Source organism: Durio zibethinus, chromosome 21 (genome assembly GCF_047325235.1).
Source record: "Durio zibethinus cultivar Kanyao isolate XHJ-2024 chromosome 21, ASM4732523v1, whole genome shotgun sequence".
NCBI lineage: Eukaryota > Viridiplantae > Streptophyta > Magnoliopsida > Malvales > Malvaceae > Durio > Durio zibethinus.
Genome location: NC_143182.1, coordinates 7,131,922 through 7,156,483, shown reverse-complemented (window position 1 = coordinate 7,156,483; position 24,562 = coordinate 7,131,922). Strand labels below are relative to the sequence as shown.

The 24,562-nt window shown below is 33.0% G+C and overlaps 2 protein-coding genes across 7 annotated transcripts; both read right to left on the bottom strand.

Annotated features, from left to right (window-relative positions):
- Window positions 1-1,402: 1,402 nt before the first annotated feature.
- Window positions 1,403-23,583, bottom strand: XIJ (P-loop containing nucleoside triphosphate hydrolases superfamily protein). Of its 6 annotated transcripts, XR_016331674.1 has the most exons (28): window positions 23,133-23,565; window positions 22,922-23,050; window positions 22,644-22,787; window positions 22,377-22,522; window positions 22,133-22,289; window positions 20,316-20,374; window positions 19,695-19,854; window positions 19,438-19,587; window positions 19,209-19,342; window positions 18,971-19,117; window positions 18,775-18,876; window positions 17,656-17,713; window positions 17,473-17,574; window positions 15,661-15,698; window positions 15,369-15,495; window positions 15,110-15,280; window positions 14,816-14,947; window positions 14,621-14,730; window positions 14,435-14,495; window positions 13,939-14,116; window positions 13,539-13,744; window positions 13,332-13,451; window positions 9,957-10,040; window positions 7,340-7,543; window positions 6,352-6,491; window positions 4,415-4,665; window positions 2,411-2,520; window positions 1,403-2,288 (listed from the first exon to the last, which is right to left on the bottom strand). XR_016331674.1 is itself a non-coding variant. In XM_022902630.2 (27 exons), the coding sequence occupies exons 2-27, from the start codon at window positions 23,045-23,047 to the stop codon at window positions 4,087-4,089; spliced, it is 3,354 nt and encodes a 1,117-aa protein (XP_022758365.1). In that variant the 5' UTR covers window positions 23,048-23,050; window positions 23,133-23,583; the 3' UTR covers window positions 3,758-4,086. The 6 variants fall into 6 exon arrangements, 5 of the variants coding, with proteins under 5 accessions (XP_022758365.1, XP_089607132.1, XP_089607133.1 ...); XM_022902630.2 differs by lacking the exons at window positions 1,403-2,288; window positions 2,411-2,520 and adding an exon at window positions 3,758-4,133 and having other exon boundaries at window positions 23,133-23,583; XM_089751006.1 differs by lacking the exons at window positions 1,403-2,288; window positions 2,411-2,520; window positions 9,957-10,040 and adding an exon at window positions 3,758-4,133 and having other exon boundaries at window positions 23,133-23,564.
- LOC111306439 (zinc finger protein 11-like) lies at window positions 1,677-2,273 on the bottom strand. The gene has a single exon (XM_022904305.2). The coding sequence runs from the start codon at window positions 2,271-2,273 to the stop codon at window positions 1,677-1,679; it is 597 nt and encodes a 198-aa protein (XP_022760040.2).
- Window positions 23,584-24,562: the final 979 nt, after the last annotated feature.

Sequence of the window (24,562 nt, the reverse complement as noted above, 5' to 3'; positions counted from 1 at the left end):
CTTGACTTTGGGAACAAAAGGAGGAAGAAGAAGAAGAAGAAGGAGAAGAAGGGAAGAGACGAGACGAGTGCCAGCCTTAAGATGGTGACGTGCGCCGACTAGCTTTTCCGTTATCCTCTCATCCCATGCCACTTTCTCACTCATCTTTTCACTTTGGCAGCTGGTTCTGTTCTTGAGTGACCCCCCAGACGTCTATTCTTTTACCCTTATTATTGTTTATTTACTTTAAGTGAATGACTTCATTTTGAACCTTTAGTGCCTTTCTCTGTTTCTCTCACAGTCCACTCATTCTCATCTATTAATTGCTAGCCCGGACACAGTGAGAGTGAGAGAGAGAGAGGGAAGAGTTCTTGAGTGTTTTGTTGTTTTTGGTCTTGGTTTGCTCAGATAAAAAAACTTGTGTTTCTTGTTAAGGAAAGGCCATCATTTTCCAGCTGACACCAGACATTTGTGGGGAACATGATAAAGTTTCAGATGTTGGGAAACAAAACTTCCCCTATATGCACACTGACCAAAATGCCTCTTTAATTAGAATCAATGGACAAGGCAATCTGGTAATGGCTACAATATTAATGGGCACAGTGGCTGCTACTACTTTAACCATTATTCATGCATGCCTTCTTCTGTAATGCTATATGAGATTTGATCAATAGGACAGATGTCATCAAATTAATGATAGGCTTATTTGTAGACTATAGTTAAAATGTCTTCAATTTGACAATCTCCTCTCTCTCTCTCTCTCTCTCTATATATATATATATATATATATATATATCCACATTCTTGCTTGCACACATTCCTTCTTTATCTTCTAGTTGTATATATAAAAAAATGAACATCGATCTACATTTTCCACCATAAATCCTCCTGGTTTTCTATTTTTTTTCTTGTATTTTTTCTTAATTTCTATATATATCTAACTATCTTCGCTAGTTTTGTATATTCTGCTCCGGATACATTACTATCAAACAGTTTAAAAGTAGAGAACTACAGTTGGGCGCATGCATGCTTAGATAGGTTGATTGGAATTCTCATCTGTCTTTGTTTATGACAATTGTTTCTCCAAGAGGGTAGAGTGTGACGGATTTCCTCTCTTTTTCCCAAGACCAAGGAGCATAGAATTAATGAGAACAATGACGTACGTAATTTCTGATTTTTACATCAGAATAATGCAAAGAGAACATTCATTAATTGAAGAAACATCCCATCTGATCTGATCTGTCATAGGAAACAAACAACTTCATCTTCGACTATGTTACAATATTCAACCCAAGTAAACTACCCTGTTATGATGATCCTGGTTTTGACAAACAAGGGGAAAAAATTCGGGGCAAAGCTGATGAGAAAAGTTCATGGAGCATATATCTGATAGATTAAATGAACAGAAGAAAAGTAAGGATGTCTATTCAAGCTCATTAAGCAAGAACCATATTTGCTAAAACACTAATTGTAGTCCTAATATCAGTATAATATTGCTTAATATATTGACAACCTTCATCATCAAGGCTTATCCTGAACTTTTCTATCTGTTGGATGAGAAGGCTACATGTGGGGAAGCAAAGAAAATTTTCGAGTACAGAGAAAAAATAGAAAAAGCAAATGCAACCTACATGATGAAAGAAGATACATAAAATCAGATAGAGCCACAATACTGCCTGGAATTAGAAACATAGCACTTAAAGATGGCCGAGTCGAAGCTCCAAATCTAAAACCTCCTTTGAATCTTCGAGCCCTCTCTCCAAGTCTAATAAGCCAGTAACTCCACCAACCTCAAGCTCATAATTTTGTGCATGCCTCTTCAATTTTTCAACCCCAAGAAAAGGTATCATCGTCTTCTCTTTTGACAAATCTCCAAGTTGAGGGATCAAAGGCTTTCTTCGGTTTTCACCATAGGGTAAAAGCGAAGAGGAAGGAGTACTGAAGAGTGGAGAAAGCATGGAATGATGGGGATAGACTGACAAGTTAACAGAATGAGAGGGTATTGAATTAGATGGTGAAGAAATAGGGTCAGGGTTAGAGTTGTGTTTGTTAGCGTTCCGATATTCTACAACCCACGAAGATAACAATCTCAACCTGGCTCTGTCCTTCCTATGAACATTCATATGACCTCCAAGAGCTTGAGCTGACCGGAATTCTCTCTTGCAAAAGCTACAAGTATAATATTTTGGATGCCATGTTGACTCACAACACGAGTGGTCACCCTCCAACTCCAAGTCGAAGCAGTTACAGCCCCACTTGCCAATCTTGTTTGCACTCAAACAAGTCTTCTCCATGCTACAATCTATATTCTAAAAACATCAGAAAACAAATTAAAAACCAAAATGTTGGTTTAACTAGTTGGTATATAGGCTATAGCCATAAGAAGAAGAAGAAGTAAATGCAATTTTAGAGAGAAAGAAAGACAACTTACAGATGATCGATCGGTCTCTGAGAGATATGGTGGAGAATAATACAGTTAACCACAGTGAGACGAACTGAGCAAGTATTATATCTGCTTTATATAGAGCCGCTACTGAAATTCTAAGCGCCAGAAACAAAATATTCCATTAAATGTACTCGCCAGGCAACAAATGTTGGTTCTATTTCTGGATATTAGTTTACCGATATATTAATCCACAAATTTAAGTGCCAAAAATATGCCTTTATGCCAAAAATGTACCGGAAATGCATATAGCAGATGTTAATTAGACTACTGAATGATTACGAATCTCGACAACTTTTGAATTTGGAAAAGAGAAATTATAGTGAATAGTTATATACAAGAAAATGTTACAATATATATGCATAGAAAATGTAACGATACAATTCGAAATTAAATTTAAGTGATTAATACAATCATTATCATCTATTAAATCTAAAATTTAAATTTAAGCATTAGCAATCTTTTTTTATTTTTAAATTATAACCTCTTTTATAAAAAAAAAAAATGTATGAGGTGAAAAATAATTATTTCTTTGAAAAAAAAAACATTAGTCCTAATCACGACGTCTGTGACCGAATCTTGAATTCTAGAATTAGAACAGTTGAGTTTGTTAGTACTGACATTTGGTAAGTCAAAGTTGTATTTGTATTCATATAAACTTCATATCACAGGGTTGCTTGTTTTGAGATAAAATTCTATTAGTAGATAATTTTAAAGCTTCTCTGTAAACATTTGAGTGTTTTTTCTCTCCTATCTTCGATTAATAATTAATAAGATGTCGTCTAGCTAAATAATTCCTTTTTGCATTTAAAAAATAAAGAAAAAATCAAAGACATTCCCTCATTAGTGCATGCTACGTGATAATACAAGCTTATGGTTATGGATACGTCAATTCTTAATCCGTACAAAGATGCCAAATTGCCAATATCTTGAACTTTGCACCAACCCTAGTTTTAGTTTCTACATAGAGAGAGAGAGAATCCTTCATGACATACAATAAAAAAATTAAAGTAGATCAATGCTTCCACAACTTAAAAAAAAAAAAAAAAAAAGGCTGATCGATAAGGGTTTCATAGAAAGAATCCACAGCAAACCCATTGAAAGAGCAAGATTATTAACATTTTTTTTCTAATGCCATGGCAGCTATCAATTTCCTCTATATATAAATATATATATATATATATATATCTTGAAACAGCAAACAGAGAGTTTACATATCTGTTGGACGAAGAGGAAATTATCAAATATCGTTCCAGAGGCCAACAAGCATCCTACTGACAATCTTTGCAGCCGCCTGCCTACTTTTTAACAATGCTAGACTTTGATGAAGCACAATAAGCATCTCATTTATGTATGGTTCATTTCATTATTCATTAACAAAATAATATGATAAATAATGCAGAAAACTGAAAATGCTGTAATCTTCATGAGAGGTTTGATTTAATTCGACCTCCGTTAGAGACAAGTGAAGTCACAGCGATTAGGAAATGACATTTTGAAAGGATTAGCTGACTATTTGACCTAAAGAATCTTAATCCTACTTACAATCTTTGTATATGGTGTGTGTAATAAGTCGTTTGAGTCTGCATGCCTACACTATAATGCTAGTAAAATTGTGTTAAATCTATCATCTAGATAACAAGCAACAGAAGCACAAAGATCCATCAGAAGTAGTCATCAAATGCCCCCTCCTTATCACTGTCTTCAGAACCTGCACAACATGACCTCCAAATCTAAGAAAAATGACACAGGTACTACCAGCACATCCTCTCATCGTCAAACATAACTGTGAACTAACTTTGAAATATAACAAATTTTATTAGTAGAAAATTTTTGAAATATCAGGCAATGAATTGCTAAATCAGGCAAAATTTTTCCTAAAAGAGAGCATTTCCTGTAAAACAAATATGTTTTATTTGTCTTGTCTGCTATGTATTTAGTTGAAGCTGAGTCCAAGCGCAAACGGCATTTGCATCAAGAAATCATGCTAACCTGTAACTTCAGTGGCTGAAACGTCTTTAACAATTAGTGGGAGAGCATTAGGAGGGGGAGAAGAGATGTTAGCTGAAGCACAAACTGAAGCTGGAAATGTGAAATCTGAGTCACTTGATGAAGCATCAGAGTTGTCAGAAGTATCAAAGGAATCATCTCGAACAATGGGCTGAGAGGTTGATGTCGAATTTGATGGAGAACGCAAAATTGTTTTCAGTTGTGAAAATTGGTCAGACATACTAAATAATAGCCTGAGACATGGAAAGACCAGAAATAGCATTAGTCAACAAGGAGCAGGAACTTCATTGAGTTTGAACTAATGTGGTGTAACCAGAAGTAATGCAGATATCAAAACAATCTTAGAGATATTATCAATGTAATGCAGCAATACTTGGCAACTATTGTTGCTAATAATTGTTTTCCCTTGTTATTTTTCATGTGATATGCTCATTTTCTCAGCAGTGTTCTTTCAACAAAAGTTAGATAGACACATGTCAATAACCTAGCAGAACAAACAGAGAATGTCATTTCATTACTGATCTTTAACCATTAAAAATTGTTCTTTCATAAACAGTTGAAAACTTTTAAGTGTGCGATTGTCAACTTTTAGATGTCAACTTTTAGACAAGTGAACAAGCAAAATTTATGAATAACAAGTAAATACATCCTTGTATTACCATCTAGTGTAATCATCTTCTATGATCATAAGTTTATCTATTAAACTTACCAGGAGAAGATGAATCAACACAAAATCTTAAGATGTAAGATAACATCAGACTACTGTAGCTTCATTTTTAGTTTATAAATCATTTATTTATTTATTGTTGGTAAATAAAATCTAATTGATTCAACTTAAAATATTATCTATTGTATAAACAGCCCTTAGCATCTATGTAAACCAATCTACTCATATCAACAGAAAAAACTGGGGGAAGTGTCGCAACTTAAGTTCCTATAGCATTACACAAGCTAGCACAATGTGACAAAGTCACTTCCGATTTAATTTTCTTAGAGGTGATACAGAATTATCTCTTTGCTAGGATCAACTTCCGTTATAACCTTACATAAGATCAAGCTCTTGCAGAGATGAACAAATTTCAATAATAAATAAGTTCAGTAGAAATCATTCTTAAGGGATTAAAATGAAATACTATCTTTACTGTTTTTAAACTTAGAGGCCATATTTTTACTCAATACAGCCAGTAGCAAGACTTCAGCCAGTTATCAACATAAAAACATCAATATGGTAATTGTTCAGATCAGAACTTGAGAACCTGATTCTATAACGGGATTTTTAATACACATGTAAAGGGGCAACAACCCAAGAACCATAAAAGAAGTAATGATCACATAGGTTTTGCATATACATTTAAACACTAGTCATTTCGTCCTGGAAGAACTTTGGATATCTCTATCTCAAAGTATTTTCCCCCTAATAAACTGAATTAGATATCTTTAATGGAAAAACTCTTGACAACTTAAAGACGACATAGTGCTAGTGCAAAACAGCAAAAAGTAGAATAGATGGAACCACAAGTTAAAGTTAACTTTTCACAGCCTGCAAAGTCACTTTTCTTCCTTATAACTCCTGCACTTTATAAGTGGTAGTGCTCATCTTGACCATAGTGAAAGTCCATTCTGGAGCTCTAAAAGTTTACATGGTACAATTTTTCTCAAATCTAAAGACCAGCATGTGACCAGAAGCATATTCGTTACAATAATCATCTTAACTGACATTTTATGTACCAAAAGTACACAGGTTAAACTGTCTCTAAACATGATAATTTATTCAATCACTACCAATCAAGTAAAACTCTGTTTACCCAATCATTAGAAGCCCAGAACAACTTCTAAACACAAAACATAGCAAGTTAAGTTATCCAAAGCTAACTTCAATACAGTGTAAGATACACTTTAAGCAGTGATAAAAATACAACCTGTTCAAAGAGTCTTGAAGCTGATAAACTCTTCTTTCAGTTTCTTCTAATTTCTTCCGTCTTTTCTCACTTAATTCTTGGGCTTCAGCATGTTTCTTTTCATATTCATCAGCTCTTTTCTTTTCTCCGAGCAAGCGGATCTGTAAGACATAAAAGCTTGCTTAATGAAAACAATATTAAAAAGTTTAAAATTCAAAGCTTGGAAAACAGTTGTTGCAATTAAGATATGGTGAGGCATGTCAAGCCAAGCAAGAAACCATATAATGAAAAAACCCTGTCCAGATTGCACGTGGTTTATTAACCATGTCCAAGCGCTAATTTCAGTACTCATAATTTGGAATGGAACCAATAGATGAAAACATCAGGAAATGTCAAATGAGCACCTTTCATCTTTGTGCTTAGAAACATGAGACATGGATGCCCACTAAGGCTTCTATCAGTAGCATGAGAAGTAACATGTCCAAGCTCTATTAACAGAGTTTCAAAAGATGCTAAATTGAAATTTATGTTAGAATAGGTATTCAGATGCTCTCTATTTAAATTCCATTAATCCAGGTCCAGAGAGGAAGTTACACAGATGACAGATGGTTAAGTACCCTGGAGGTTGTATCCAAGAATATAAAGAACCATCTCTTCATTTAGAGAATTCCCATTTCAAGGTTTTTTTTTAAAAATAACGCAATAGTTTATCTGTCTGTGTTATTTAATCTTTGTCTGATGTTTTGTTTAATTTCAGCAAATTCATCATTTCTTATATCCAGACACTCTGCAGGGTTCTATCACATCACAATTTTAAGATTAGACCACTTTACAGGTCAGTGAAAATTCAGAAGCCATACTTTTTGAGATGGAATGCACTGTATTTTATGAAAATTTATTAGGCTCGCACCTTTTTCTTGGCCCTTACATTTAACTAGACAGAAAATTTAGTAGCAATTATGAAGAATGATGGATTATTCAAAGAAGAATAGGGTTATATCAGCAGCACCTTCAGCTTTTCAACTTCTGCTCTAAGAATCTCAATATTTGAAGCATCTTCGATGGGACTTGATATTTCTTCAATGATAGGACATAATTCATTTGCTTTTTCCGCAACCTCATGCTCTTTATCAGGAAATGCATCGGTTTTCTCTGCTTTCTTCTGCACAGCTAGGGCAGAATGCGGGAACTTTGCTTTCTCTTGTCCTTCAAACTATACAAATAATAGGAGTTCAGTTAGAGAACATAAATGCCAAATGACCAAAATTTAATAATGATGAATTTGTTAACCCTCATAACAGCCATCGTCATCACCACCATCAGAACAACTGCTAAGCATTTTCTTCTCAACATCCAGGCAATATCCAATTCCAAGCAATGGAGGAAAAACTGCTTCAACTTCAAAACTTTCCAATAATTATATAGTGCCGAAACTAATAGTTTAAAGTGCCTTGCTTAAAAGTTTTTTGATTAAAAGACACAAAAGTGCAGATCTGCATGCTTGCACCACACATGCAGATAACTGTTATATATGTATAAATAATTGGGTATGTATCTTTGTATATGTGATCTTTAATACCTATAATCTATATTGTCCACAATCTTTCACAGATATATAAGTTCAGACCTTGATAAAACCTTTTATTTGGACAGAAAAGGACATCAATGTTTATTACATTTCTAAAACATCCTTCAAGAGTTATTCACTCATAAATTATTGAACTTTGGCTGCTTACTTTATAATTCTAGATCTATTTCTCTTTCCTAATTGCAATATAATGTCACTAAAAATTAATTTCAAAATTAAGAAAAAAAAAAAGTCACTAAACATTTAATGAAATTTAGTGGGTAGTAAAATGTTGGTCTTCTTAGTTTTAATTCAAATATGATTGGTGGTTGTAAAGTTCCCTAGTTTCAGTTACCTGTCCTCCTTAATTCTAATGCTAGCATTTAATGGCATAAATTTAAATATCCAAACTTTATTCTTATTTATGTTTTCAAGTTTTGTAATATTTTGAAAGAGAAAAAAAAAAAAAAAGAAATCATACTTGAAAGTCTAGAACTTCTTCTCAAGAAGATATATCACAGCAAAATCCAACATAAATCCAACTTATTTTGAAGAAAAACAACCAAAGCACTAATATTTACATGTAATTCTATATTTATATTATAATATACTAAAGTAGGCTTCCGGTAACACTGTTATGAAAACAGAGTCACCTCTCAAATGGGCACTGTTACCATAACAGTACCCACATTTTTTACTTGAATTTTTTTTTCTATTTTCCTGTTTTCTTTTTTTTCAAACAACCACATTTCTTTTATATTTTTTGCATTTTCCTTTTTCAACTTCAATCTTTTTGAATTTTTTCTTTTAATTTTTTTCCTTTTTTTTTTTGTATCTTCTCTACTTGGTTTGCACAAATAAACCATTTTATTATCAATATAATAGGTTTTTTCCAATTAAATGAACTAATTAACGTACTCAATTTGTATTATTTTCATACTATAATGTTAAAAATGGGTGTTATTTTATTTATTTGACTACTTTATGTATGAAGTGTTGCATTATTATTGTTTTTATTTTTAGCTCATTTTTAGCTAAATCAAAACACATACACTTTTAATATTATTAATTATTAGTACATAAATTATCAATTGTAATTATAAACTTATAAATTTTGGTAGGATTGGCATTTTAATGAATACATTTCACTATAGTTTAAAGTTCAAATAATGTAAACTAATAATTGTATTCATTTGTATCTCTTAATCTTTGATTCTCAATTCAACAAATTATATACCTATATTATTATATTTGTTTATTTTTAACATCTTTTATTCACATTAATATTAACTATCAAATGTAACATAGCATTAAAATGTGCTTAGCAATTTGTATAATAATCATACTAGTGCAAAAACATTTGTTAACCAAAGTTGAAGAGCCAATTTTGTGATGAATATATATATATATATATATATGCATTTTTTTTGAAGTATCAAGAATATAAATTCTATATTGTAGTGACTAAATTTGTGAACTAATCAAATTATCACATTAAAGAGTAAATGATTATTCCAACCCTTTTATGGTGTTATTGAATTATCCTAAAATAAATATTGAAGATAAAAATATAAATAAAAAATTTAAAATTTAATAATCATTTAATTAAAATTAAATTATTTTAAGAGTAAATGATTATTGAATTATCTTAAAATTAATATTGAAGATAAAAATATAAATAAAAAATTTAGATTATATTATTAATTGATAACCTAATATTTAAATCCAATTTCACCAATTAAACAAGAATCTAAATAGTATGTTCTTAAATTTATAATAAATCCTAACATTCCTAATTTAATTTATCTTTAACTTTAATAATATCTCGATTTTTTACAAAATCAATTTTAATTTTTACACTTGACAATAATATAGAGAAACTTTTTACCTATAAATGTATAGTACCGTGGCAACCCATGGGTACTGAAGCTTGTTTATAACTAAATGAAATATATTAATTTCTTTTTTTTTTTTTTTGGTCTAACAATATTAATATTCACATGTAGCACACAAGAAATGAAGGCTAGCAGGTATCTTCAGACATATTTATGTATCTTACAGTCAATTGTTTTTCCGGCTGTACATATATGAGTTCGTCCACTTGTTCTAGACTCGCATCCTCCTCTTCTTCATCTCTAGCAGCCTGAAGAAAATTGTAACGCACATTAATGCACCCAAAGAAGGGAGATTAAAACTCAAAAAACTGTTAAGAGGCTAATCCTTCCACCTTATGGTAAATATAATTCCACAATGGTACAACATTCACTTATGAGAATAGTTGGGAAAGAAAATTGCTTATCACAGCAATAATTCTTGATTTTACTGAAAAAGAAGATGATAAGCTAAAGAACCCAAAGTTACAGCTATGTGTTGAGAAGATGATAGATTTCTCAATATTTAAACCCAAGACCAACTATTTGGTGAAAAGTTACAGACTTAGAGCTACTCAACTATTTTAACTTGTAGCTTTTCATTACCAAAGAAAATAAGTCAAACAAATGAAAACAGATGTAGAGGAAGGTTTTTGTTTTTAAGTTTGGTAAGGAATCCAACTTCTCAACTCCTTTTTTGAAGGTAGTCATTAGCATTAGGCAGCAAGACCTTAGAATGACATGGGGCAACTTGTATCAAAATTAACCAAGATGAAGGAGGGTGGAGTTTTACTGGCCAAAGCTAATAATGGAGATAACAGTTAGAGTGCATGTATACAACATTTATACGAGACAAAATCAACCAACAAGAGAAGAAAATGGAACATGAAATGAAAAAGCAGTAAATGAAGGATCTTGAAAAGTCAAAAGCCTAGTTCCAATTTTTTGCGTATAGGAAAGGGGTACGCTATGAGTGGTGTAATTTGAGCCCTACCATTTATGCTATGCTAATTGCACTTTATAAGTGTAGAACCCGCTTCTTCCTGATGCCATAACAAAAATATTTCAGGACACCCAACTTAAAATAAAAGAATACTCTATTTTAATTTTTTTTTCTGTATATGTATTGCATTTATTCTCCATGTTTCACTCTTGAAATAGAAGCTTTGTCCATCACACCATCATCTAACCTGACACAATAACCTTTCACTAAAGGAGCACCCAACCCTCAACGACATCATGTAGTTGTTGTTAGTCTTCGAAATAATCAGTTCATGCATCACTTGTGTCAACTTACCTTTCAGACTGATCAAAAGAATGTCATCAATATTGATCACTAATATGCACAACATACATTCTGCTCCAGGGGGATGTATCATGGTGATAGTTCAATATAAAACTGTAGCCAATGACGTTGTTTTGCTTTGGTCCTATACACTTTCCTGTATATTGGTATTTATGCATCTTTCTTACCATTTAGCTTCAAAAACTTTAAAGTTTTGTGGAGTTATAAACCTAGCATATGAAAGAAAACAATCCTTGACTAATCTGCATCATCTATCCAGAAAACTCCATGCAACTCCTTTCCATTTTCACCAGCGAACTTTTCAGGAAGCCTATCAAGATCAAACTTTCAGTTTCCTCTTCTTTGATGGGATTGTTGTAGACATCAATATACACATAGAAGATACTGCTAATATCGTAATGCTTACTTTAAGGTCAAATTGTACTATTAGTCCCTGTACTTAGGCCAAAATGCAGATTTAATCCTCTACAATTATCTCAATGTTGACACTACTACTTTTCGCCATTTGGAATTTCCGTCCAATCATTAACAAAGTTTTCTACCTTTAATTGTGCTAACATGACGATATTGGTATGATTGTATTTGACAACTGATGACGTAGATTTTTTATTGACCCTGTGGCCAGGAAGTGTGTCCAAAATATTCTTTTCTTTTTTTCTCCTTTTTTTTTCCAACCCTCCCAAACAAGGCGTTTAAACCCCTCTATATGTTCTATTTTTTTTGTTCATTTCATTCTTCTTTCTCTCTCTGTCCACAAACTCTCTAACCCTTACAATCTTCAAACAAAAACCAGAATCTAGCACCTCTTTTTCAAATTCTGGCAGTTGGCCACTGATCCCCAGCATCAGTTTTCTTCCAAAAAATACCTCCAAACTCCTTTCGACCCCCTCTTCACTTCTATCAGAATAGATTTCACCAAAAACGCCTCTAAACCCGAAGATCTAAACATAAAGTTGCAGCCTTTACCTCAACAAAAATCCATTTTCACCACTGTTGGTCATTGTCTCGGTTTCCCTTGCTTCCTCTCTCCGTAGTATAACCCTTTAATAGCCTAAATGTCCCTGAAACCTCACAACTAATCCTAGATCTAACAAACCCTAACTCAACCCCCCAAAAAATCCTATATCAAAACCCTAGCCTCCCTTGCTTTTTTTTTTTTTTCAATTTATTTGTTGATTCCTTTGCTGCCACTTTCTGGGTTTAAACACTTCCTTTTTGTCAGATTTTGTCAAATTTAGGTGCTATGTTGGGTTTAGGGTGATGGCAGTGGGAATAACTTCTCTTTTTTTCTTTGGGTTTTTTTTTTACTGAATTTTTCTGTGTAACAGTTGGATTTTTTTGTTTTTATCAGTAAGGAGTTAGGTTCAATTCCTTGATAACGGAAGGAAAGATAATTTAATTCATGAATCAGTTAGTAACAAGATTATTAAGACTAAGATAAAACGAAATAAATCTTTTTTTTTTTTTTGTTTTTAACATGTGAAAGCTTTAATTAGAATAAAGAATCAATTCAATATATGCTAAAAAGGGGATTTGCTATTATTTTCATAATGTGAAAAGAATATTTATGCAAAAGGGTAGAGAGAGAAAAATAATTAAAAAGAATATGATAGGAAAAAATGGAGGAAAAAAAGAATTTTTTGGACCCCACCTGCTGGCCGCATGGCCAATAAAAAGTCGATGCCATCAGCTGCCAAGTACAAGTAATCTTGATATTGCCACGTAAGCATGGTCAATGCTACATCAACAAGTCAAAATCCAAAACAGCTAACTTAACGGTAGAAAACTAACTCTGTTAACGATTGGATGGAAATTCCAAATCCGAAAAATAGAAGTAGTGTCAATATTGAAATCATTGTAGAGGGACTAAATCCACATATTGACCTAAGCAGAGGGATTGATAGCACAATTTGACCTTACTTTAATAATCAAATACATTTTTCCTCATGAGAATAAAAGTACCATCTCATTATCGTCGGTGTTAAAGAAAACATGCATGTCAGTGTTTTATAAGCCATATGTAACTGTCATTAATGCATGAATGCGCACAAGTCTCATTCTAGAATTTTTATATATGAGTAACTTGATATGCCCTAACTCCGAAATAACCAATGCAAAGTGGAAACCAGCCAGTTGTGCATACAGTGATTATATTTGAATGCACTTATTGACTGGTACACAAAAGTTGTGACAACAATAATAATGCAAATATTAAATACTTGGTACAAACTTACGACAGAAGTTAAAAAGCACCTACCGTCTTTTGCTCCTTGAGGTTTCTTCTGGCAATTCGTCTCCTAAATAAGCTTTGTGAAAGAACTGATGCTTTTTTGATCTTCTTATAGAATGAAACAGCACTATGACGTCGCCAGTATGCCTGCAGGGATTTGTTTGAATTAAGCAACTTGTAAACATGACAAATAACATAATTCTTTAGGCATTACATTAAAAACAGGGCAATGACCTGAATAATAACTGCAGCCTTGTTTTGCGCCTCATATCTAAATACATTCCGAGCAGCCATGGCCCGCAATCCTGTCTGCAAGACAATTGCTGAGGATTTGGTATCAATGTAGTTTCTCCTTGCTACTTGTCGGCGAAAAGTCTTCTGAATTTTGACAGCAGCTGCATCGCTTTTCATGTCTTTATATAATTCACGAGCCAGCTTTCCTAGAAGATACAACAAAAGATCAATGCAAATAATTATTACATGCAGGTGATCATCCCTAAAGGCCACGGGCAACAAAAAACACATGGGTTAGTTAGAGATTGATAGGAACCAAATTACTCTAACATTATAAATCAGATTAATGATGCTAATTCTATGCTGACATATGTAAATAAACGTTAGCACATATGCTCACCCCTCCAAGCAGTTTGTATACGAATAGAAGCCGTGCGCATGCCAACATAATGTTTACGAGTTAAATGAGATCTAATTTGCTTTTGAACAACTATTGCCGACTCGCCAAGTACTTTTGCCTTACGTGCATCTAACTCAGACATATGACCAGCTCGTAGGAAAATCTTGGTCTTCCCCATCTGCAAAACAATTCACAGAATACATCCTCTTGCAACAAAATCTCAATACGTGAGCATTTATAACCCCAACTATTTTCCAGAACTAAAGATTTAAAGTTGCTTTCAAATACATTATGTCCAATCTATAGTTGAGATCAATATTGCACAAGCACTTAAACCATGATTATGATCTCAAGGTCCTCCAGCTAGCAATTTCTCAGGTGATATGGCTTTGGCAGGTCTGATATGTAACCATTTCCCTTCTTCACTCGCATTAATTTAATTTCCAATTTTGTTTGTCAAAAAGAGAAAAAGGAAAAAGGAAAGTTCTCGAATTACCTGATACCTTGAAAGCCCCATCTTTTCCATAATCCATTTGCATGCAACATTTTCTTCATAACTGTTAATGAATGTTATAACTTCAAATTAGAACCTAACCCAGCAGTAATTTGTAAATTCGAGAAAAAATAAGCAAATGTTTTTTTTTCCTTTTCTAATCGGTTTGGGATGTAGAGGAATACTTACTTCCCTTCCAAAATTTCTGGTGCAAGAGTAGCAAATCGATTTAGAAATTCAGTAAAGGTTCTGTGAGTAGGAAATCCCTCACACTTGACTCTGATTGCCTCTAGAACACCCTATACAAGTAACAATTAGTTTGGAATACACACAAGTTGACTAATAAGTAATGGGATATTGCAATGTAAAACCAAGTATACTTACACCAGAACGCAGTTGCTGCAAGACATTAACATTCTCAAATATTTCAGGTTTTAGCTCGTTGTTTGGCTTTATACATCTGATATAATGGGGTTCAGTAGAATTTAGTATATCCATCAATTGCTGTAATTGTAACTGCAGCAATGAGGTCAAAACATGAGATTTCACCTTTCGAAGGGACATTGAAATCTTGAGAACAAATGGCATGGCTCAATAAATCATTTATTTTTCAACATATCTGAGAATATAAGAAAATTCCATGACTAGTTTTTAGAAATGATAGCCAAAAGTAGATACCTTGAAACGAGAACCGATAGATGAGAACTTGCCAGATTTAGCAGTCTCCTCAGGAAGCAAAGGAAAAAGGCCAGCTACAAAGGAACATTTGGAAGCACTCAACATATCCTGATATTCAGGAACAACATAGTCTTTGTTTTTGTCTAAAAACTGATCAGACTGATACTGGACCTGAAAATATACAGGGATTATAATACTTAAATGCAATCACATGTAACATTGCATGACTGATGGAAAAAATTGAGGAACCATAACTTACCTCTCCTGCATAATGGACAACAGTAAACTCTGAGCGAGCCAATTTTGGCTTTACAAAGCGTCGGTGATCCTTGAATGTCTGATAGAGCTTTTGCGCAAAGGTTTCATGGGTTGATTTTGGAAACATACTGTATAATGAAAAATGCCATCTATGTAAGCAGATCAATAAGAAAGAAAAAAACATTAGATTTTATAAACACTGCATATGAACAGGATACTGTATTAGGAAATATGCAAATTCATGAGCAGCAATCCTTCAATGTAACAGAAAATGTAAAGAAATGTTTTCATACCATGCTTCATCAAGAAGAGAAATGATCCCACCTGGTTTCTGCAGAAGCATTAGATATTAGAAATCTGTGAAAAAAAAATTGCTATTCAGCAGATCATGTGCATATACTAAAAAATATGGAACAGAAAAAGATAGCCCTATGATAAAACAAAACCTGGATACAGGAGCCTTTACATGGCAACAACTAATGCAGATATGCAATGACAATTTTACTGCATAAGGTAAGTCACCAAGGCTAAGGCATAAAGAAATAAACTAGACAACATGTTATCTTCTCCACATTATGATCCAGAAAGATAAGTAGCTCCACTCCAGAAATAATGCCATCCCCAATTTTCGGATCTCTGTTCCAGTAGGCAAAAAATAGCCTCAAAAGAAACTTCATAACAATGTTGTCAGCAATGCACCATCTTATTCCATGATTCATTGTACATGATATTCATATTTACAGTTTTCCCACAAAAATGGCTTGTTAAAAGATTCTTGGTCCAAATTAATTGAAACTACTTCAAAGACCACCTGAACTTTGAGAATAGAAACTAAAGTTTAAGATATACATCTTAGACTAGTCAAATTTGGTTTTGTACTGTTTGGACAGCTGATTTACTTCACGAAGACAGAGGAAAAGCCAAGAAGGTGTGGATAATTAAATTTAATGGAGACCACCATTCACACTAACTTTTTTTAGATAAGATTAACTAGGATAAAATCAATGCACTAAAAAGTGTTGACTGTACATCTGGTAGTTAATAGACTATCATGTTATAATCAGAAGATTGACTAACAAAATGTCCCACAAACCATCACTACCAGTATTGCTAATAGTGACATCACTCCAGTGCCTCCTATCCTCAAGTAGACCAAAGACCACAGCAAAATCTTTAAGCTTTTTTTAGATATAAATAAAGCTTGCCAAACATTTCATTAACCCACTCATACATATCTCATTGGAAAAGAAAGAAGGCGTCTCAAAACTATTTGCCTCCATCACTTCTCCTTTCTGGTAGTTGTTCCTGTTAGATTAGTGAAGATGCTCTGTTCTTTAATGAAAATTTCCCATTCTTTTTGCTTCAGGTGGGATTGCAGAGTGACTCACTAGGAAGGGCCACCCGTCTCCTCCCCATTGGCTATCTTTACTCTGCCATTGATTTTGGAAATATAATAGTTCTCTTCATTAAGGTTCTAAACTACCACAATGAATTGCAGATCATATACAAATTAAACAATATAAAGCAGAATGATCAGCACCACTTGATCCATGTTGCACCTTCTTTTTCTTTCATGGTCACTGTATATTTCACCATATTGTTATTCATGCTGATAATATTGCTACTACAGGCATTTGTTAAAATGTACACTTTGCATGCAGAAGGCAGATACATTTCTGTGAAAATCATGTAGTTTTAGATATGAGTATCATATGTACATCAACAGATTGAAGATAATAATAATAATATACATTAATCTGAATGGAAAACGATACACAATTTGAACATCAAAATGTCAAAATGCATATGATATTTTTAATCTTCTGGAAAAAATAAGCAACACTAACTCCAATATGAAGTGTTTCTCTCTGCACTCCAGGTTATACCCAATGATTAATGTCGTGTTCCCACAAGATGCTTTTTACTAAAGCGATGCCACCCATATTTATTTCATGCGAGTATGAGCTAGTCAATATTTAGGTTAAATTCTCAGTAGGGAGACTACCAAAGGTTAAGCAATAACTGGAAGGTGTAAGAAAAAAGTAAAAGTAGATACACTTGACAAATTCAAAGAGCTATGAACAGTTAAAAGGACCGTATGCAACCTTTTCGATAAGATCCAAGACATCTTGATTATCAACAAACTCTACATAGCTCCAATCTATTTCCTCACTTTTGTATAGAGCTTGCTCCATCTTGAACACGTGCTGAATTGTATCATCATACTCAGTACATACAGTGGAAGACTGAACTAACACTAAAGTTGTCACATGAGACTAACCTCATACCTGGTTGAAATGTTGTTGCAGCTTTTCATTGGTGAAGTTAATGCAAAACTGCTCAAAACTGCATAGAATAACATATTAAAACCAGAATAAATAAGCAGCTCTAAACATGCTTAAGTTCTTTTATCTTGTAACTCATAAATTTTCACAAAATCACAAATAAGCCTACGATTTTTTTAATCCCACAACAGTTCTTTTAACTCTGAACAACTCAGCAATTTCATCATCTATCCCCAAAAGATAAAAGATAAATATAGAACCACCATAAAATGATATTCTAAAAAATAGCCATTTTTGGTCCATTATGCCCCTTCGTAGTCCACATTTGTTCAGTGGTTAAAATTACAAACTGTTTAAAATATTACACTATAGGAAGGCACTGAAGGAGAGGATATATGCAATCCAGTGTTTTCAAAATGTTAAGATGCTTGAGGCTTGAGGAAACAACTCAATGTTAAAAGGTTCACGTCCAATTTCCTTATCCTATTAATAAAAGAATTTCACACCAGAAAAAGGATAAAGGCCTTGTCAATAGAATTCTTGATAGTCCATGTTATAACCATGGCATTCTTGGTAGCCAGATGTTAATCTAAGATGCTCAAAGGTAAGTAACTGTTTCAAAAAGTCAACACTCATTTATGATGTAGATCAGGGACCATCATCTAGTAAGGTGGTAAATGATTAGATCAACAAGCATCCAAAAATAAAAATTACACCAGTTTGTATTTGAAAATGGCTACTCTGTGCAAACCTACTAACTGCTAAAATTATTTCCAAATAACCCTACCTAGGATCTTGCCGTTTTGCAGGATCATAACTGTTAATAATCTTTCTGGGTTGATGGAGATCACCACATTCAGAATATGAGAGCTAAAAGTATAGGACTTGAGAAGCACATATTTAAAAGTAAAAGATTGTCTCTTATACTTGTAACTTAACATGAACAACAAATGGTAGTGGTATTGCTAACCAGGGAGGTTGCCAATTAATGTAAGTGGTCAGAATCTTAAGCCACACCATTGTAGCTTGGGCTAAAGACAAAAGATTACCGATGATGCAATTTACTGGGTTTTTAATTTTCACAACCATAAAAGTACACATATTGGTGTCATCAGGCATTACCTGTTAGTTTTAAAGCTTTCAAAACCATAAATGTCAAGGACTCCAATGAGACATTTTGAGTGAGGATCTTGGCCAATGGAGACATTAATTTTGTTCACCAACCTGGATGTAATACAAATGAGGAATTCACAAGAAATCCACCCAGTTTCAAATGAGTTATAGAACAGCATAAACAGTCCAGAAGTTAGCATCTTACCAGTCAAACAACCGAGAATATATTGTCTTTGCTAATCCATCCCTGCTAACTGTTGCACCAAGTGGATCAAGACTCCTTTTGATAATTTCTTCTGGGGTGATCATAACACGCTTACATAGTGCAACTTCCAATGCTTGAGAATCACACCTGAAATATGGATCAACTGATCTGCTAATACAGAGACATTGGATTGAAAAGGAAGCGGTAGGCAACAAGAGAACCAAGTATATAGCCATACATGAGTAGCTCTGCTGTCATTTGAAGATGGAATTTGGATTTGTCATCCTGTAATATTGATGAATCTTCTTCTCCCCTAGCAAATGTAATATTGCCAAGATGAAGAATTGCAGCCACAACTCTAAAAATTGCCTCCTGAGAGAGAAAGAGAGATTATTCCTAGTCTAGCTACATAAAGATGTTTAAAACTAGCAGCTAAAATATATCAAGCTACAAAGCAGATGGGAGACCCGTTCATTCTCACTTATCCCCACAATATCCATAGCTTTCCTGGTGGCAAGATAATCATGGGCATCATCTACACCAACCAGTTCATAGCAACTAGATTGATTAAGGTAATGAAACGACTTAGGATCTCCCAACTTATATCGATTGATATCCTGAAAAGACTTAAAAAACTGGTTAGCTGGAATGATATGACAAAATTCATGAAAACTTATTAAAGGGCTATGCAATCAAAAATGCAAGAATCAAGCCAAACACCAACCTCCAGTGGTGCAGCACAAAGAAGGTAAAAACAGTGGTAGTTCCGTTCAGGATCTGAAATTTGGCAGACACGAGATTTTTCTAGGAGATAAGTTCTAATGGCTGCCCCTGATATTTGTCCACGTTCATCAAATTGAATCTCAACAAATTTTCCAAAACGACTGTGTCAATGTAATGAAGAGAAGGTCAGCAACTACACAAATTATATGAATGAATAAGAGATCATTGAAACTATCACAATTTGCTCTTGGAAGAAAAAATTTCGCAACAGGGAGAAAGAAGCTATGAATTTTTTCCTAGTTTGACTTTCTCTAAAGAAGTATCAAACTTATTAAGGAACTTCTAGGTGCAGTAATTTAAATAAGATGACACTACAAAGACCAATCCATTTTTTAATACCTTTTTACCTTTACAGCTCATACAACAAAATTTAACAAAATGAAAATTGAAAGGGAACAAATGAATAATTATGTACAACTCACTGAGAAGTTGAAAATAGAAAAAGTAGTTAGTCCCTGGCAAAAACTAGTCAATAAAACATAAAATTTAGGGTTCAATGATAAGCCAAATAACTAGAAAGCTAAAAAATCATACAAACTTTTCAAACATGATAATTTCTCACCTCGAATTGTTATTCCTGACAGTTTTTGCATTGCCAAATGCTTCAAGAACAGGATTTGACTGCATCAAGACATTTAGTGCATAACATTCAAAACTAGGTAAAAAATGCATATTAAAAAAAAAAGGAACTGATATCTACTAAAATTTCAAAATCTAATTTCTACTAAGGGAAAGGAAGATTTAGGCTCCATTGATTTGACAAATAAGACAAATTACAACGAAAATTTATTTACATGTAAAGTTAAATTTTCCTTATACGTTTTGGTGTTTGTTCAATATGCAAGTAGTTTGTTATAGATCCCGGTTTTGTTAATTATTCTTGCAGATTTTTATGAAAGTGAAGAGAAGAGAGGAAAATGCAACGAAAAAAGAGAGGAAAAAGAAGCACATGTGATAACAGTAAAATAGTAACAAGACAATTACTTTTAGCATAAAAAAATTCTAAGGTGGAAAACCACTTACACCAAAAATATTATGTAAGTGATTTTCTATCCAAATTATTGTATATAAATTCTACGGCTCACAACATTAATGTTTTTTTACTCTAACAACATAATATAAAATGTTTTTACATCAAACCAATTTTTAAGAAGGCATTTATGTAACAAACTCAATTCTAGATTCAACTTTGGGAATCTGATGAGAATCAAAAAGGACCCCAACATAGTCTAGCTGCAATAGATTCCTTTGTATCTAGATTGAAACATGTACTTTAGAAATCGTTAATTTAACATAGGGACTGTGAGCTTGAAATTGCAATGGATTAACAACAAGATCTATGGAGTTAATCATCTGATTTCAAGTGACCACACTGCATAGTGCTCCATCACATTCGGATTCTATGCTTATATGTCAACCATGTCCTAGATTACTGCCATCTCTAGTTCAAAATTTGTGGCAGCCAGCATGCAGGGAAACGTACATGAAAGCCTGACTTTGTAGTCTAAACAAGTAAAATAACCATATAACTAACTCACATGCGGTTTCAGAAAAGAACTCCAAAAGACAAAAGGAAAAACAACTCCATTAACTCTAATGAATCAACTGAATGCAAAAAGTCAAATAGAAAATTTGTTCAAGCAATTTCTTTTTTTATCCTTTAATGAGTTGTAAACTACTGCTAATATGGCAACATCTGCCCCCTTGTTGCACATTCTCTCTCCTCTCTGAACATGTGATGTTCCTCCACTAAAGTGCAAGATTTCTTCAGTGATGATAAATCTGTTGTTGTACATGCTAGTATTTTAGGGAGAATACCTGAGTTAAAGTTTTGAGGAAATATACCCTTTTGCCGCTTGTATTCTTTATCCTAGAGATAATCTTTTCTTGCAATCTTTCTGGATAAACTACGGTAGAAGAGGAAATAAAAGGACATTTCGAGGATGTTATTGTAGCGTACAATTCTCTTAAGTGTTTGATGATGTGAGAGAAACTGTCACACTGTTAGATAAGTAGATTAATTTTTTCCATGGTCCAATGAGTCTATCCTAATTTTAAAAAGTTTGTAAAGAGATAGTGTGTCTTATAACTTAAAAGCACAAAGCATACAACACAAAAACATTTACCAATGTGTTAACACTAATGCCTTCATACATAGCTAAACTCATTCTTAGATAACATTACACCAAAATATGTGGTCATTGCACCCCATGACTATGATCTGCATTAGCACCTACTACTACAGAACACGCTAGAGATCTATGATATATTAAGTCTTCAAATTGTGTGCTTCAAGCATTTACTTGACTCTAACACAAAGATAAAGATTGAAACATTAGCTTACTTCAGTTCAGAATAGAGTTAGATCATCCAGCTTACTTCTAGAACTTTTCGTTCAACAGTTCGTCCTTCAGCAGCAGCATGGCCACCCAAATATGCAAGATAACGCATAAGCATTTTGGTGGTTTCAGTCTTACCTGCCCCACTTTCACCACTGACCATTATAGAGTTGGATTTTCCCTCGTTAATCATTGCCCTAGTTGAAATTTATGCAATTCTTAGTGAACTAGCTCCACAATCTTTACAATACACAAATAATGATAGGATCACAATTTGAGCTCACCTATATGCAACATCGGCAATTGCAAAAACATGAGGCTTCAGCTCCCCAAGTTGAGCTCCCTTGTAGCGTTCCATCAAATAAACATCATACAAATGAGAGAGTTCTCGGAAGGGATTGATAGCGATGAGAATGTTCCCACAGTATGTCTGCCATGAGGCCAAAAAGAATTATTAACAACAGAGCTGCCCATAGCAGCTATAATTTATGGTTTTCTCTCACCCGCGTGAACAGAAACAGATTGAAACCTAAAAATGACATTGATCTTACATAAATTTCATTGATTTCATATCTGGTGGCCAGATTGTAAAGGACGGCCGGCTCATGCAAGTATGATAGCTTAGTCATGTCATCAACACCCCCAGCAGGGGCTTCCACATCCTTTGGATATAATTTTGATAACTTTGCAGTAACCTGGCCGACATTATGGTGAAGAAATTGAAAGATGGCTAAATAAGATTTTGTTGCAATGAATAAATCAGGCTAAAGCAAAAAGCTATAAAATAGTACAAGAAAGTAATAAAATCAAATTTAAAGAAAATTTTTACCGTCCTGACATCACTAGTTTGAATCTCAGCTTCAGCTCCATTAGTGTTAATTACAATCCCATCAATCCAAGCCAACTCTGGGTCTTCAACCCATATATGAGAACCTACATTAATGTCCTGAGACATCCCCTGCACCAGTTTAAATTTTGTTTTTTAATCATATAAGTAATTTTCTTGTATGCTTCGATAAATTTACATAAATTCCACGAACCGTTTTGTTTGGTAAATGTAAAATTCCTTGAAAATGATTGAAATCAAACGAAACCCATTATTTTGGAGAAGGATTCTGACACCGATGCCGATACGCCAGCGAAGTCGCCAGGGAGGGGCGGCATTGACAGGGAAATATTGTTTTGGAGAGGGGTAATGTGGTGGTTTTGTCAAAGAAAATTGAATGGGTTTGATTGAAGAAAGCAAGGCGGGAATCGAGAAGGCTTTTGTTTTTTCTATTTGGATTTTTTTTCCCCGGTGAAGGGAGAGCAGAGTAGTGTTGTTTGGATTGGGGTTGGCTTGAGAAAGAGGAAGACGCAGTCGTGGGAGCACTCTTGGATTTCGCCATTTTCTTAGAGCGTCTCGTGGTTCCTTCTCTCCTTTTCTACGTTTTTGCCGGAGAGGGTCTGAGTCTGAGATCCGTTACCTTTTTTACTTGGGGAAAAAGAAACGCTAAACGCAATTAAAATTAAAATTTTAAATTTATATAAAAAATAATATTTTTTTTTATAAATGTGACCTTAGTTTAGAATAAAAAAAAATTACTGCTGTTCAGATCCGTTGATTTTTTTGACAATTAAATTTATAAAATATCATTTTTTATTTATATAAATCAATTTAATTAAATCTTAAATTTTATAATATTCTCATTTAATAATTTTATTTTGCACATTCATATAATATATAAAATTTTAAATTTTAATTATAATTTATAAAAATTTAATATTTTTATTTTTAAATTTTATAATAAAAATCAGTATGTGAAACAAATACACATGACACTGTCATTGGCGAGAGAAATGAAAGGAAAACAAGAGAAAAAATAATTTTTTTTATTTGGTTTTTATTTTAAATAAAAATAAAAGAAAGGAAAGGGGTTAAGCAGTCTTCCCTTTTCTTCAAAAACTAATTTTTAATTATCTTTTGGGGGAAAAGTTAAGAAATGGAAAATAATAAAAAATTTTAAATATAAAATGGTATTATATTTTATTATTTTTTTAATTTTCCAAAGTGCATTATAAACTTAACAAATTGTATTGATATTTACTTTTTTTTTATCAAATTTAGGTAACTTACCATTGTCAATAAAAAAAAATCATATATTTTATTTTTTTTAATTTACGTTGGATCTTATATATTTTGATATTTTATTATTATTTCATAAATTTAGAAAAAAATATTTATATAAAAAATACATACAATTATAGAAATTATGCCTATGGAGCTTGTTAGACTTGTAGTGAAATATTAATACAATTTTACAAGTAATTTTATTTACTAAGACATATTCAGATTTTTAAATTTCCTCAATGAAATTAATTCTAATAAAATAAAATTATATATAAATAATTTCAAACCTAAATTATTTTATGTATTAATAAAAATTAATCTCTTTTATTGATTTTTTTATTTTTTGCTTAAAAAATTAAT